This window comes from Convolutriloba macropyga, chromosome 3 (assembly GCF_964194025.1).
Source record: "Convolutriloba macropyga chromosome 3, txConMacr16.3, whole genome shotgun sequence".
Classification (NCBI taxonomy): domain Eukaryota; kingdom Metazoa; phylum Xenacoelomorpha; order Acoela; family Convolutidae; genus Convolutriloba; species Convolutriloba macropyga.
The window spans coordinates 57,190,737-57,207,585 of NC_134470.1; the positions used below are offsets into that span (position 1 = coordinate 57,190,737).

Consider the following 16,849-nt stretch of genomic DNA (forward strand, 5'->3'; position numbering starts at 1 on the left):
GAAAAAATCAAGCAATCAAAATTGATCGCAAGTGCTCAAAATAAGGGAAGCAAAAGCTTTTGGTGAGCAGTTAAAGAAACCTTATGTGGCGATTCAAAAAAAACCAAGTGAGACTGAACAAACTGTTGAAGTCTCATATAAAAAAACTCAGAGGACAAAAACTCAGAGGAAAAACAGACATTGAGAAAAGCGAAATCTTCAAAACTCTTCTACAGGATACAATGAAAGATCATACATACAAAAACCTGGAACTAAATGAGCACTTCAAGAAAGTCAAAATTGAGACAAAAATGTTTCTCCAATACGAAAATACTGAACCAAATAACTACTGCATTATGAAAGTAGACGATTATGAAGAAATTTTAAACAAAACAAGAAGATCAAGTCCAGGACCAAATAAAATCAGCTATAACATCCTGAAAAGGTTACCTAAATGCCTCAAAGCATTTATTTGTCTCCTGATAACTAGCTCGATAAACAATTCTTATGTTCCAACTACATGGAAAGAATCACAAGTCAAAATGTTACCAAAGCCCAACAAAAACAAAAAAGATGCAGAAAGTTACCGACCAATCAGCCTAACCAATTGCATTGCAAAGTTTGTGAAATAACAGTAAAAAATTTTGTCCTAGCGCACTGTGAAGAAAATAATGTCTTCGGTGAAATGCAAAGTGCGTATAGAAGGAACCGTTGCACAACTGATAATTTGCTCAAACTTACTCAGCACCTAACAGAAGCATTTCAATGGTCCGAAATGGTCGAATTTGTCTGTCTAGATATTGAAAAAGCGTTTGATGCAGTGTGGAGACTAGGACTTCAAAACAAATTGCTACAAATTGGTATGCATAAACCTCTGATAAAATAGGTTAACTCTTTTCTCTCTCAGAGAAGCATCTTCGTGAAAATAATAACTCAAAAAGTAGCACATTATCAACACTAGCTGGAGTACCTCAGGGCAGCGTCATTGCACCAATACTCTGCCTGGTTTATGTCAGCGGCATTCCTGAAATACAGGCACAAATTTTTCAACTTGCTGATGATTTTGCCCTTTACTACAGGTTGCGCTACTGTAGAATAATTCAAGAGAAACTTCAGTATTCACTAGATAAATTGATCAAATGGTGCGAAAAACTGAAGATAAGAATAAATCCAGGCAAAACAAACTTTATGCTGTCTAAAATTCCGTCAAAAAAGTTTCCAGCTTAGACCTTTTTTATCAAAGGTAAAAGAATTCAAGGCGCAAATTCAATCAAATTTTTTGGCGTAAACCTTACCCCACATCTAAAGTGGAACCAACACTGCAAAAGTTTGGTGGCAAGATTAAACAAAAGAATCCACCAACTATGGCGGCTCAGTCAGATCAACATTGATGAAGAGTACATACTGACCTTGTATAAATCATGCGTCCGACCTCTATTTCTCTATGCGAATGCTTGCTGGATTGATCAATCTAATTCAATTATCAACAACATAGATCTGACTCAAAATAGAGCACTAGGAATTTGTATGAGGAAACCCCGCTGGTACAGTGTCAAAAAATTCCATGAAGAGGCCAATATACCTGCAAAAAGAGATCTTCAGATTAGATTAGCTAATGAGTACGTGATACGGACAAAAGAAAACAAGATCGAATCAAAACTTGAGCTGATCCAGAAAAAGAGACAACGTCCAAAAACACTTACCAAAGCACACTGGAACATCTGTCCTGCTAATGTTCTTTACCAGTTTCAATATCGTAGAAAAACTAGAACTACCATCATCCAATGACTTATTGCCAGCCGCTTGCGTAGTAAATTCGGGGCAAAAGTCGAACCAACAGCGTCCTAACCGAACAGCTAAGCCAGCCGCTCACCTAGTAAATTCGGGGCTTAGCTGTGAAAAACACAAGAAAATCAACAGCAATTTACACAGCTTTTATCTACTGAAGAATGTTAATCGATTAACATCATTTTAAACCTAGAAAATGTTTTCATTTTTTCACATTCACTCCACTGATGTCTTTATCAAAGTAAAGTTACGGTTATACAACTAATGATCTAATTCAGTGCTATGCGCGGTTTGGTTCAGTGGTTTTAAGGTTTAGGTTAGCATAGCTCTTTTAACTTTTTTTTCCTTCTGTATTTTACTTCAATCTTCAAAACGATTCCGTCCCTCAATTTATTTAAACGCGTCTTAACGCTTGCCTTCATGAACAAAGTTACACTAATTACACTTTATACAACTAGCGCAGCCTTTAATTCTCTGATCAAATGAAGCTCAGTAACTCATTCCCTGACGCGAGCGCAGCCCAATTTTTTATTTGTTTTTTTTATTTTTTTATCTACTTTTCCCACTCTCAATATTTATTACTTCTTGAGTAATTTTTCTTAATAAATGACTTTTTTACTTTGAATAAAAAAAATATTGATATCTTACCACGCATTGAAATACAACGAACCAATCAACTTCTACGAGGCTAGCCAAGAACACCAAGAAAAAAAGTAAAAGCAAGCAGAGCCAGCAGAAGCCCTTCCCGTTGCTTGAAATGGCTCCCAGCAACAAGAGCAATCAATTGGTTTAAAGGAAAAACTCTGACAAAACAGGAGCATAAACTCATTTTTCCGAAATTTCGAACTTTCTATTTTAATTATTGATGCCTTTTAAATCGATTGAACTTGATTGTACATACATTAATAATAATACGCTAATAATAATAGTTTTTGCCCAACTTGCAATTGATATTGTACGTAAGGGTCTTTTGGCGAATCACAATGTGATGCCGGGGTATCATATATGCGATGAGCTACCGAATAACAACAAAAAACATAAATGTTTAAAGATTTTCAAAAAATAGATGTTTGATTCTTGGTATTCGTACTAGGATCATATATGATTTCTTGGTAATCATACAAGGATCATATTTGATATCTTTGGTTTAATACAAGGATCGTAGTAAGAAATCAAGTATGGACAGTATGAAATCATATATGATCCTTGTATGAAATCAAAGAAACTTCAACCCGGGTTTCCATTTCTGCTCGTTTGCCATGGTATCTATACGTTGAAACTATTTGGATTAAAGTAAATTTTTACGAAAAAAGCATCTATTTGATACGTGTCACGATTTCTGATATCTTCTGATTTCTTTTAATGAGTGTATATTTTTCGGCCCCCCCCCAAGCGCATGTGCTACCTTTTTCACATAATAACGTGCTATATAACAATACATACATTTTTAATTGCTGTCAAACGAAGTTTTTAGCAATTATATTAGACCTGTAACCCCCACCTCGCAGCGCTCACCTCACGCCCCTTCAATTAAGCTAAAAGCTAGCCTCACTAAACCGTGCCCCAGCTACTGACAAAGCCAACCGCTCGCCGGTCGTTTGAGAGCAATTCGCCCGACGTTAGTCGGTTATGTTTGTATGTTCGTATGTGGGGGTTGAATAAAACACTGAAGGAGGACAGAACAGAGGGGGATCATTTATTTGTGTTCTCTCGGCTGTCTGACGACTATTTGGGTCTTTCACATTATAGCCCCCTCCCATGAATTTTTAGCCCTCCATTATGGTATGTTTACCATGATTTGGGGGGGGCAAAGTGATGATTGGGGGTCAAAATTATGGTATTGTTTACCATGAATGGGAAAGACACGATTATTTTTGGAGGAGTCAATGCTTTGATGTTCTCGTAGCTAAGCAGGCTTACGAGAGTTCATTGTCGCTTCGTGACATCAAGAGATTGATTTGGATTAGAGATAGTTTATAACTTTAATCCTGTATCACTCTATAGCCGGCCTTGAAGTCAGGGGTTTGAATTTGATTAATTTATTGGAAAAAAATTCAAGATTTCAGATGAGGGTTCTCTTCTGTGTCGGCCACCCCACGCCCCCAGGTGGACGTGATATTTTTCCATAGTGACGTGCTATATAACAAAATATAATATGTAATGGGAGCTATAAAAAACACGGGGGTGGGAGGGGAGCGAAACAGAACAGATCTCAGATGAGTCTTGGATGTCAGAAAGTTGTAATTATCATCACTACTAAGAATAAATCCAGGCAAAACAAACTTTATGCTGTCTAAAATTCCGTCAAAAAAGTTTCCAGCTTAGACCTTTTTTATCAAAGGTAAAAGAATTCAAGGCGCAAATTCAATCAAATTTTTTGGCGTAAACCTTACCCCACATCTAAAGTGGAACCAACACTGCAAAAGTTTGGTGGCAAGATTAAACAAAAGAATCCACCTACTATGGCGGCTCAGTCAGATCAACAGTTGATGAAGAGTACATACTGACCTTGTATAAATCATGCGTCCGACCTCTATTTCTCTATGCGAATGCTTGCTGGATTGATCAATCTAATTCAATTATCAACAAAATAGATCTGACTCAAAATAGAGCACTAGGAATTTGTATGAGGAAACCCCGCTGGTACAGTGTCAAAAAATTTCATGAAGAGGCCAATATACCTGCAAAAAGAGATCTTCAGATTAGATTAGCTAATGAGTACGTGATACGGACAAAAGAAAACAAGATCGAATCAAAACTTGAGCTGATCCAGAAAAAGAGACAACGTCCAAAAACACTTACCAAAGCACACTGGAACATCTGTCCTGCTAATGTTCTTTACCAGTTTCAATATCGTAGAAAAACTAGAACTACCATCATCCAATGACTTATTGCCAGCCGCTTGCGTAGTAAATTCGGGGCAAAAGTCGAACCAACAGCGTCCTAACCGAACAGCTAAGCCAGCCGCTCACCTAGTAAATTCGGGGCTTAGCTGTGAAAAACACAAGGAAATCAACAGCAATTTACACAGCTTTTATCTACTGAAGAATGTTAATCGATTAACATCATTTTAAACCTAGAAAATGTTTTCATTTTTTCACATTCACTCCACTGATGTCTTTATCAAAGTAAAGTTACGGTTATACAACTAATGATCTAATTCAGTGCTATGCGCGGTTTGGTTCAGTGGTTTTAAGGTTTAGGTTAGCATAGCTCTTTTAACTTTTTTTTCCTTCTGTATTTTACTTCAATCTTCAAAACGATTCCGTCCCTCAATTTATTTAAACGCGTCTTAACGCTTGCCTTCATGAACAAAGTTACACTAATTACACTTTATACAACTAGCGCAGCCTTTAATTCTCTGATCAAATGAAGCTCAGTAACTCATTCCCTGACGCGAGCGCAGCCCAATTTTTTATTTGTTTTTTTATTTTTTTATCTACTTTTCCCACTCTCAATATTTATTACTTCTTGAGTAATTTTTCTTAATAAATGACTTTTTTACTTTGAATAAAAAAAATATTGATATCTTACCACGCATTGAAATACAACGAACCAATCAACTTCTACGTGGCTAGCCAAGAACACCAAGAAAAAAAGTAAAAGCAAGCAGAGCCAGCAGAAGCCCTTCCCGTTGCTTGAAATGGCTCCCAGCAACAAGAGCAATCAATTGGTTTAAAGGAAAAACTCTGACAAAACAGGAGCATAAACTCATTTTTCCGAAATTTCGAACTTTCTATTTTAATTATTGATGCCTTTTAAATCGATTGAACTTGATTGTACATACATTAATAATAATACGCTAATAATAATATTTTTTGCCCAACTTGCAATTGATATTGTACGTTAGGGTCTTTTGGCGAATCACAATGTGATGCCGGGGTATCATATATGTGATGAGCTACCGAATAACAACAAAAAACATAAATGTTTAAAGATTTTCAAAAAATAGATGTTTGATTCTTGGTATTCGTACTAGGATCATATATGATTTCTTGGTAATCATACAAGGATCATATTTGATATCTTTGGTTTAATACAAGGATCGTAGTAAGAAATCAAGTATGGACAGTATGAAATCATATATGATCCTTGTATGAAATCAAAGAAACTTCAACCCGGGTTTCCATTTCTGCTCGTTTGCCATGGTATCTATACGTTGAAACTATTTGGATTAAAGTAAATTTCATCTATTTGATACGTGTCACGATTTCTGATATCTTCTGATTTCTTTTAATGAGTGTATATTTTTCAGCCCCCCCAAGCGCATGTGCTACCTTTTTCACATAATAACGTGCTATATAACAATACATACATTTTTAATTGCTGTCAAACGAAGTTTTTAGCAATTATATTAGACCTGTACCCCCCACCTCGCAGCGCTCACCTCACGCCCCTTCAATTAAGCTAAAAGCTAGCCTCACTAAACCGTGCCCCAGCTACTGACAAAGCCAACCGCTCGCCGGTCGTTTGAGAGCAATTCGCCCGACGTTAGTCGGTTATGTTTGTATGTTCGTATGTGGGGGTTGAATAAAACACTGAAGGAGGACAGAACAGAGGGGGATCATTTATTTGTGTTCTCTCGGCTGTCTGACGAATATTTGGGTCTTTCACATTATAGCCCCCTCCCCATGAATTTATAGCCCTCCATTATGGTATGTTTACCATGATTTGGGGGGGGGGGGGGCAAAGTGATGATTGGGGGTCAAAATTATGGTATTGTTTACCATGAATGGGAAAGACCCGATTATTTTTGGAGGAGTCAATGCTTTGATGTTCTCGTAGCTAAGCAGGCTTACGAGAGTTCATTGTCGCTTCGTGACATCAAGAGATTGATTTGGATTAGAGATAGTTTATAACTTTAATCCTGTATCACTCTATAGCCGGCCTTGAAGTCAGGGGTTTGAATTTGATTAATTTATTGGAAAAAAATTCAAGATTTCAGATGAGGGTTCTCTTCTGTGTCGGCCACCCCACGCCCCCAGGTGGACGTGATATTTTTCCATAGTGACGTGCTATATAACAAAATATAATATGTAATGGGAGCTATAAAAAACACGGGGGTGGGAGGGGAGCGAAACAGAACAGATCTCAGATGAGTCCTGGATGTCAGAAAGTTGTAATTATCATCACTACTAAATCACTCATCAGTGTTTCTGACAAGATCCGGGTAAAAATGGACTGTGGAGAAGTTTTTTGCCCGACAAATTTTTCGTCTGAACCATTTGACTAATCACTTTCCTCCTCAAAAACGGCATAGACAAGTAGCGCCCAGAGGGCATTAAATTTATTTTAGAGCTTTTCAGCTCACTAGTCTCTAAGTATGCGAACAAAAAACTGTTTTGGGTACGTATACACATGATGGGAACGGTTTTTCGTATATTATTATCCCCCCTTCATCCCACTATCAGATCAACCACCACTCACTTAACCATACCCTCACACCCTGCCCATCGTTCAGGTCGTAAGAATGTGGCCCGGTGTAGCCGATGACCCCCCCCCCCAAATGTCCCCCATCGATCCCCTCCTCCAATACACTGCCTCTCCGCTGCGCTCACCTCACATCCCTTCAATTAAGCTAAAGCTAGCCTCACTAAACCGCAGCTAACCGCTCACAAAGCCAACTGCTCGCCGGTACTTTGAGAGCTTTTTGAAATCTAATCAATGCAATATTTTGTGTGCCACTGTTTTTAGACTTTTGCTAGAGCAGGTTTGAAATTCGAAGAAAATAAAAAAAACATGATATTTTTTTTTAATCTGCAAACATGTAAATTAAACTAACCACTTGGTTAATGTTACATGTTAAAAATTTATTAATCAAACATTATTTTTTTCTAATTTATAACAAACTAAGGTTCGGTTTTCGTAAAATAATTTAATAAAAAATATGTTTAAATCCTGCAACCCTTCTGTCTATTGGAACTCTTTCGTGTCGTTTAAGCATTTCCGCTGTAACTTTTTGTTTAAATTTGGTCTTCGACGTTTCTTTTCTAATTGTAATTGGAAGTGTGTTCCATTTTCGAATAAAGTTACGAACAATTGAACCATTACTCCATTTTGACTTACATTTTTGTTCTAAGAAAAGGTTATGGGTTCGTTTGTTCACAATAATAGGCACGTTTTCTAAAAACCTGAAATGTTTATTAGAGCGATTTCTTGTTTGTTGGAGAATATTGAAAAACCTATTTAAAGACACCCGTGTTATTTGGAGCTCTGCTGGAAGAATTTTAGTCTCCAGAAGTAGATCTCTGGCAGTATCGTATTTGGTTTTCATAAAGCAAACTTTTATTCCCCAGTTTATCTGTTTGTTAATTCTGTCAATAGAGTAAGATGGTAAATTTTGAAAAAAAATTGCGCTAAAATCTAAATGAGACAAAACTAGTGATTTAAAAAGATTTCTTCTTATTTTTAGATCACTAGTTTTGTCTCATTTAGATTTTAGCGCAATTTTTTTTTCAAAATTTACCATCTTACTCTATTGACAGAATTAACAAACAGATAAACTGGGGAATAAAAGGTATTTATATGTCAATTGGTCGAATTTGTACTCTCTGTATTTGTTTTGTGGAACTATGGGGCAAGTAACGATGTTCCCAACTGAGATTTTCTGTTTAGTCAATTTCTGCGCATTGACGTATTCACGGTACAGAGTTGTGAGTGGCATCAATAGTGAGTGCTGCAAGCTTTGAATTTGAAATAGAATCTATTTTTGAATTTCTTCCCGAAAACTTATTGGGTTTTAATTTTTTTCTGGAATTTTGATGTGATAAGAGGTGATTTCTGTTCACTTTCAGCGTCAAAAATCTTCAACTTAAGTTTATGTTGTATAAAAAATTCTTGTTGAAATCTTTGCTGTATACAATTTTGCTTGCCGGACATTTGAGAGCAATTCGTCCAACGTTAGTCGGTTATGTTTCCATTCCGGGGATGACATTCATACAAAATGTGTATTGTTTGAGAATAATTTTTTTCAGCGGCTGGTTCTTCAGAAGAACTCGCTCTATTGATAAAAAAATTCCTACTGTATCATGTGACGTATGTTGGTCTAAGGACTGGTTGTGGTAGCCCTGACGGGTTCAGCAAAATAAGCTTTTCAGTCTTCTGAATGAACTATTCACCAGAAGAAGAAGAAGAAGAAGAAGAAGAAGAAGAAGAAGAAGAAGAAGAAGAAGAAGAAGAAAAGAACCAGCGCTAGAAGAAGGAAGACAAGATGAAATGGAAGAAAAGAAAGATGACGAAAAGATGAGGAAGCAAGAAAAAAGAATATAAACCCAACAATAAAGAATATATAACCCGACAAATAATTAGTTCCCGGGTCGAGGTTTGGTGGTGAATTTTCGTAAGAAATGCGGTGAAATGCGGTGAAAAAAAATAATTTTCACCGCGTATTTCTTACATCTTTTTGCGGTGAATGCGGTGAATCGCGGTGAATTATTTTTTTTCACCGCGTTCTCAGTATTCTTACAAAAAAGAATCGTTCCCACACGGGTTCGATCCTCTGACCTCCTGCATGTCTTCAGCTGCTTACTCCACTGCCCCAACTGTCACTTACTACCTTGGCATTTCTCGTGAATTTAAATCATATTGAGTAAACGTTGGAAAGCAAATGCGGTGAATTTGGTGGTGAATTTTCGTAAGAAATGCGGTGAAAAGCGGTGAATTATTTTTTTTCACCACATTCACCGCAATCACCGCATTTCTTACGAAAATTCACCGCATTCACCGCATTTCTTACGAAAATTTACCCAAAAACCTCGACCCGGGTTATAATAATAAGGAAATGATTATGAATATCGAGGTTAAGCGCGGCCTTCAGGAAAGCTTGGTTTTCAAATCTGATTGGATAATGGTTTCAAATTTTATGCACATGATTTAGCATCTTTTATGACTTCACATCAAATGGAGAAGGGAAAAGCGATTGGACTTAAGTGAACTACTCTCAGGATTGGATGCGTTCGATTCATATCAAGTTTCGCGGGCACTGCGGCCTAGCCATTTTTCTCAACCAAGTGAAACAAAATTGAATTATCTTGATAAAAATTTAATACCTTTTCTGCTAAAAAAACGTCACGTTATGTACGATCTTGCAAGAGCTTGCAAGTGTTTCAAAAAATATGAATATCAACAAACCCTATCAAGCCAATTCATAAATTGTCATATAAAATACGCTTAAAAAGACTTTTTAAAGGCATTTCGGGTTTTAGCAAAGAAAGCATGATCTTTCATTTCTTGGCACGTTGTATCAAGACTTATTGAGCCACGCGTTACCCCTGTGAGCAACCCAAGTTAGTCTGATCGAGACTGTTTGGTTCGAGCACCACTCTGTGGTATCAACTTCTCTTTCACGGGGAAGCTAGTTTCACCAGCTATAGAACACTTCAAACTAAATTAGGATTTTCAGTTTTTTTTACCAAGGGATCGTTTTCATCTATAATACCCAATGTTTTGTTTTTGTTCAAACCCTCGAACTTGCTTGAGGTCTTAAAACTTTACGCTACCGTGGCTTTTTGTTGCTAAGTCATTCTTGGCAGATCGATAATTTCTTGGCTGATCGATACAAAACGATATCTGTGGAAAAATTTGGAAAAATTAAATCGTTCCTTCAAAATATTTCTCAAAACTTCATTTCTCGAGAAAAGGTCCAGGCTTAAACTTTCAAATTATGACCTTTTCACGTTTTCTACACTTAAGTGTTTAAATGCCGATGAAAGATAGAACAATTCAACAATCCGTGATACTGCTATTGTAAATTACGTGATTATTGGTCAAAGTCCAAAGAAAAAGATCTAGAATAGCCGTCTAAAACAGCAAAATTTGGGTAAAAAATTGAGAAAAAATTAGATGAACCAGAAGATTTTTTTCAGTCAGAGTATTCATAGATCATTGTAAGGCTATTTATGTTTTCATGAGCTTCTGATTGCTTTTAGAATTGAGGACAGACGACATGTCTTATTGAACTTTTAGAGAACAAAATGTCTGAATGACCTAAAATTATGAAAAAATTCTTTGTTTTTTGTATAATAAATGGATAATTGTTAACAAAAGGGTTTTCAATGATACCAATTTACACCACTTGTTACCCATTTTATATCAATTTAGCCGGCCTTTGTTAGGAAAATAACTCAACTGGAGAGCTTTAAATTTTTCGAGTACATATTGACTCACTCCCAATTCCAATTCAAAGTTAGCTGGAATTCAAACTTTTTGATTTTGAGGAAGTCATCGTGGTCCAAAACTTTAGCAGAAATACTGCTGTAGAAACTTCCTTAGTATTACTACAACTGAGGTTTCAATGATTTATTATGATATTCAAAAACAACTCGAAACGAACAAGTTTTATCAACAAGTTTTATCAAAATTTAGATAAATTGATTTGAACTGAGGCAGTTATTTTTTTTGCATTTTGTATGTATTTGATATCCAAGAATAAGGAATTTAAAAAAACTAACATATTGATTAGCTTGGATTATTTTCAAAAATGATGTTACATGTCTTAATTTAATGTAAACTAAAGTTAGGTAAAATTTGATCAAAATATTGGCCAATAGTTTATCAAATGCGGTCAGCATTGGTTTAAAAAATTTCTTCAAACAAAAAACTTTTTAAAACTTCTTTTTTAAATAGGATTCTTTGTTGGTGCCACTTCTGAACAGCACCAAAAGCCAGTAGGTAGCGAAAAACCTTTTAAAATTGAAAAACCTTAGAATCTTTCAAAACCCAAAAATGACCAATACTAAAAAATTATGACTAAAAAAGTTGTGTCTGAAATTGGTCCACTTCCCGATTTTGGGAGGAGAAACACGGAGAGACAAAAAGAATTGCCTGGTTAGGGTAACTTTTAAGCTATACAAGGACCCAACCAACAGATTTGCATCAGATCCACAAGAGTCACTATTTGCACTTAAATGAAGCAGAAGCAGATTTTCGCATGTTTTATTTGTTTACAGCTAAACTTCTTAGTTTTTCAATTATGCGATTTCTTGGATGTTTTTAACAGTAAAGACCAGATATATGGTGAAATCAAAGTCTCGCAGGTAACATGAAGACCTGAGGAACTTAAAGTATTTAGCGCAGTTATTTGACATTTACTCTGTGAATAATGATTTTTGTCAACCAATCAGTTATAAGTAAACAGTATGTTATAGATGCTATTTTAAATGTTATATACTTCAATTTGGGTCTCTTTGTGCAAACTTTATATTTTTGTTTAACTTTCTTACAACAAGTTAGCAACAATACTATATCATTCGACTGAAGCCTTAGAGACTTCAGTACCAGCACATAGTTTATCACTAAGGGTATTATTAACTTCAATTAACTAAAGTTACAGTCGTTTTAAACGGCCGAGTAAATAGTATTTTCGACAAAATTATTAGTCAATTGGAATTAGAGTAAAGAACCGGGCTGGCGTAAAACTCGAGATCCAGGCTCTGGAGTTTCGGTTTCGCTGAGAATCTTCAGCAGCAGCAACATTCTAGATGCATTGAGCTCTAATTTTACAGCACTTTTTTTAGTCTGAGATTTATAGTCTGAAAGTAATTTGGCCTAATTGCTTCATTAATAGCGGCAAAGTTTCTAGACGGCTGTTGACGCGTTCCTAATAGTGTGTTTTTTTAAACTGTCTTGTTGAAACCATAGTTTGCTCTGTGTACTTTTACAGAATTTCAAAACTTTTCACGAAATCTATCTATTCACTTCAATAGGCTAATTTTTTTCTTCAATTCATATTTTCAATCGGCGTGGGAGGATAAGTAGCGCTCCAAAAACTTGCAATGAACTCAGTTTACGCCGAAACATTTTGGTTACCAGGTCGATTGCAAATTTTATTTCAACTTAAAGCCTTTGTGTCTCCAAGAGGCAGGAGCCCATATAACAAATTCATATAACTCATATAACTCATAACTCATATAACAAGCCAATCAAAATCAAACGTACGCATTTATTTTTAATAAAACGGAAAACAACCGCTTTTCTTATTTTTTTTTCAATCTGTTTGCTTCATTAGAATCAAATCATTTGTCATGGGACTCAATAACGGCTTTTATCTGGTAATCTGGTGTTATGTTATCTTTGGAAATTTATCATTGTTTGTTGATTTGAACTTAAACTTTTGCAAAAATGTTGTGTTGTGTTTGATAGAAGTGAATCGACTGTAAATATCTGTAAAACAATTTCGTTCTATATTCAGGGCAAAACTTAACAGTCTTAGAGAGATTTCTTTTTTTCTGTTTCAGAAGTTGGACGCCTCGACAACGATATGCCCGTAAAGTAAGTACATATTTCTATAAATCATTCTTAAATTGCCTGAACCTTTTCAATTAATTTATCCGAGAGCGATTGTTGCTTTTTTCTTGGTTGCAAACATGTTATTTCAAACATATAACCAGATATTTAATTGTTTCGATTCTAATTCGATTGATCCCGATTCATATAATCCCGCATATCTTAGCGCCATATCATTTCGAGCGCAAACTAGCAGTCAACATTACAAACACGTTTTCTCATAATTAGGCAGATCATTTATTCGCAAGTTTAGCTATAATTGTTTCACATCAAGTCCCCAAGACCACTGAGGCATGGCTATGGCCCTAAATGATTATAACTTGTCTAAATGGTTAAAACTTTTTACCCAATTCGATAACCTAACTGCTCTTGTACGTGCATTGAGTCGTTGCAAATTTTCTAATTGTCTTCTCACACTTCATCTCATTTTGGTATAAATATCAAGTTAATTAATTCTATCGAACGAAAATTGAAGAAATTAAAATAAACGTGTTGGTATTTCTTCATGCAAAATTTTTGTTGAACTTTTCTTGCGCTCTTGTTCTAGACCGTTCTGTGACTTCTCAAGTGACACCTTCGTGATTCACTTCTTCCTTTTGTGCGATTAAATTTGCTCTCATTCTGATATAAAGTTTGTTGCTAATACAAAAGTGATTGATAGCGGCTGATTAACAACGCCGTTGTGGTTGAATCGCTAAGATGGCTGATTGTTATCCGGGAGGTTAGGAGTTTGAACACCTCTCAGGTCCAAACTCTGATCGGCCAAAAACTACTTAAGCTACACTCCTAAATTAAACTGCCGCCGATTGTCGTACAGGATCAATTCATCCGACGTTAGTGAGGTATGTTCAATTTTTGGGGCTAAAAACTGCCGAAAAGAGTGACGGCGCGGACAAGTTTAACAACTAGTGTGGCTCTTTAAACATGGTCATGGAAAGTAGTAATAAAACAGAATAAATTTACTCGAGGAAAGGGATTTCTGTCAAAAAATGTTTTTAATACAGTTTGTTTTGTCTTCAATTTTTTGGACTACAGTTCTGCTATACTGAACATTATTTGCTGTCAAGTTTTCGGAAGAAAAATGTTTATTTTTGAAGACTAAGGTGTTAAATAATTTAAACAAATTAGCATTGAGTTTTGAAGTTTCCTTTTTATATATCTGTAATTTTTGTTTTGCAGTTGTATTTGAAACTTTTTTACAATGCTGCTTTTGAACACAAAGGCACCGAACTACTCACGAATCTGCAGTCTCTGTTGCTAATTAGTTTTTGGGCAGCTTTCTGTCCTGTTTTGGTCTGCCTTTACCGCCTTGCATTTTCCACACAACATTTTTCTAAAAAATTATGATTCCTGATCTAGCTCTCCTGCATTTTTGAAACGAAATATTTATTTTAAATACGTTAGCAGCCGACGTATCTATTAAATTATAATAAATTTCGTTTTTCATTAATTGTAATAAATTTCGTTTTTTTTTGTTTGGCTTCTAATGACCAATTGGCTTGCTGATCAGAACAAGGATTTCAATTTTTTCATCAAAATCTCTGGACGTTATTTCAAGATTTGACTTGGAGACAAGGACGTTTGTTCTATTAACATATGCAGACAAACTAATATGTGCTTTAATAATACTACTAATACTGATAACTGTTCATATAGCTTTTATTAGAGGCCACATCAGCGATTATATTCAATACAATTAAAATCAGGAGGGTGCTCGGAACGAATTTCAAGTCTTGATCAGCATTTCTTCAGAGAAATACAAGTCTTGAATATGTAAATCAGTACTTATCACGTTTTATCTCAAGCCTTAAGACTTGTGAAGACATGTCAAGTCTTGCTCAAGAGTTGTCAAGTCAATGTCAAGCCTCGGCCAAGATTTTTCAAGTCTTTTGTGAAGTTTTGACCAAGACTTGACAAACTTTGATTATTAAGCAATTAATAAGCAGAGTTTTAAGAAAAAAATATTTTTAATGCATTTCAAAATGAGCAATCATTTGTAAAAATTTTATACAACAGATTTTGTAATCTGACCATGCTATTTCTGAATTGAGTATAAACCAACTTAGTATGTCTGATATATTCACGACAAAATCAAACTTTTTTCAATGGGCAGAAAAAAGTGGTCATGATCTACTTTCATTCTCTACCAAGTGAAATACGTGGACGTGTTGGCGTTGTCTTGCACTTCTTTTTTTCACTTTGGAGAGTTATTTAGGCAAGCCACTGTAAATGGGGGCCTTCTTCTTTTGTTACAAAACGAAACGCAATCCAAAGACCTGCTCTTGGACCTTAAGAGTTGATTTAAGACCTGACAATTCTAAAAACTGACATGATCAGAGCTCTGATACAGTACTGATCCAAGACTTGCAATTTCACTGAGTCAGTACTGATTAAGACTTTACGTTCAGTCCGGTTGCAACAATCTCAAAACAGATGTTTATACTCCACCAGTGGGGTGGGAGGGGGGGGGGTTGGTAACAGTTCCCTGATGTCATTTGTCACAAGAAAGTGATTTGGAATTTTTCAGGTACACTTTCGTCCTGTGCTGTGTGCTAATTCCTCTCTTCATAATGGTCGCTTTCGTTCTGGCAGCAGTTATTGTCGTTCTCAAATACTTCTACGGCAAGCGTAAAAGAGCATCGGAAGTTGAAAACCTGAGCATGGAGAAGAGACCTGATGAAAGTAATAAGAGATCGAGAAAGCCCAGAAGAGGCTCTAAAGACCTTCTTCCAACGAAAGAGAATTAGTCAAATCTTCACGCATATTTTAATTCAAATCTATTCTGTTTTAGCCCTCACTTCAGTTGTCATACATTAGGTACCCCCAATCCCCCCAGCATAGATTTGCTTGCTCAACAACGTGTGATATATAACTCATAATTTTCACCTCGGATCATACACAGCCTCGGGGATTTGCGAGACAGAATAGATCCAACAACACGATTCCAGGAATTGGAGTTGATTGGGCGCTGAGCAGAATAGGAGCCCTATGCTTTAATTTGTTCGGCCAAAAAAAATCTGATGGGCAGTTCGGCCACGGACAGATCTTCGTTGCTTATTTGCATAAGCAAATTCAAAAGTATCAAATTCAAAGTTATGCGTATAAAACTGAGCGACATTAAATCTAATTTTACAGCTTTCTCCTCTACGTCCCTTCAGCTCTAAATAATAATCATAAATTTTGTTTGCAGAATTCAATAAAGTTGATTGTGAAAAAAAAAGAAAATGACTCAACTTTTGTTTCCTAAGCGTAGTTAGTTCAGTTCCATGTTTAACTCCTATTTTCGGCCAATTTGAATGTTTATTGCGATCATTATTACGATTTTTTTGCGGCCACCACCCTTATAACAATCACACGTTTTGGATTTTTTCAACAATTACCGCCTCTATAGCAATTCTTTGAGAAGAATTCAAGCGAGCAGTTTTTAGATCAATGTGTACGCTTATGTGTACATCTTGATTGTGAAATATACCCAGCTAAAAACTAACGGTCAAAAACGGTCATCTCTTTATAAAATAACCTTTAAAAATGGTCATATTCTAAATAAAATAACGGTTGAAAACAGTTATCTTCTATTAAAAAAACTGTGAAAAACTCGCATTTCTTACGTTTAAAAAACGATCAAATAACTGTCATTTCTTAAATAAACAACGGGCAAAAAACTGTCTTGTCCTAAAAATAACGCTGAGAAACGATGATTTCCTACTTTGTAAAAACGATCAAAAACGGTCCTCCTCTAATATACCGCTCAAAACGAGCACTTCCTATGTCCAAAAAACGATCAAAAAAACATAAGGGC

General features: G+C 35.8%; 1 protein-coding gene across 1 annotated transcript in view; it reads left to right on the plus strand.

Moving 5' to 3' along the window:
- The window catches only part of LOC142337161 (uncharacterized), a 55,953-nt gene extending 40,084 nt beyond the window's left edge, over positions 1-15,869 (plus strand). The window contains exons 5-6 of the mRNA XM_075386269.1: positions 13,002-13,035; positions 15,578-15,869. Coding sequence (XP_075242384.1) covers positions 13,002-13,035; positions 15,578-15,797 — 254 coding nt within the window. The 3' untranslated portion in view covers positions 15,798-15,869. The remainder of the gene's footprint in view (positions 1-13,001; positions 13,036-15,577) is intronic.
- Positions 15,870-16,849: the final 980 nt, after the last annotated feature.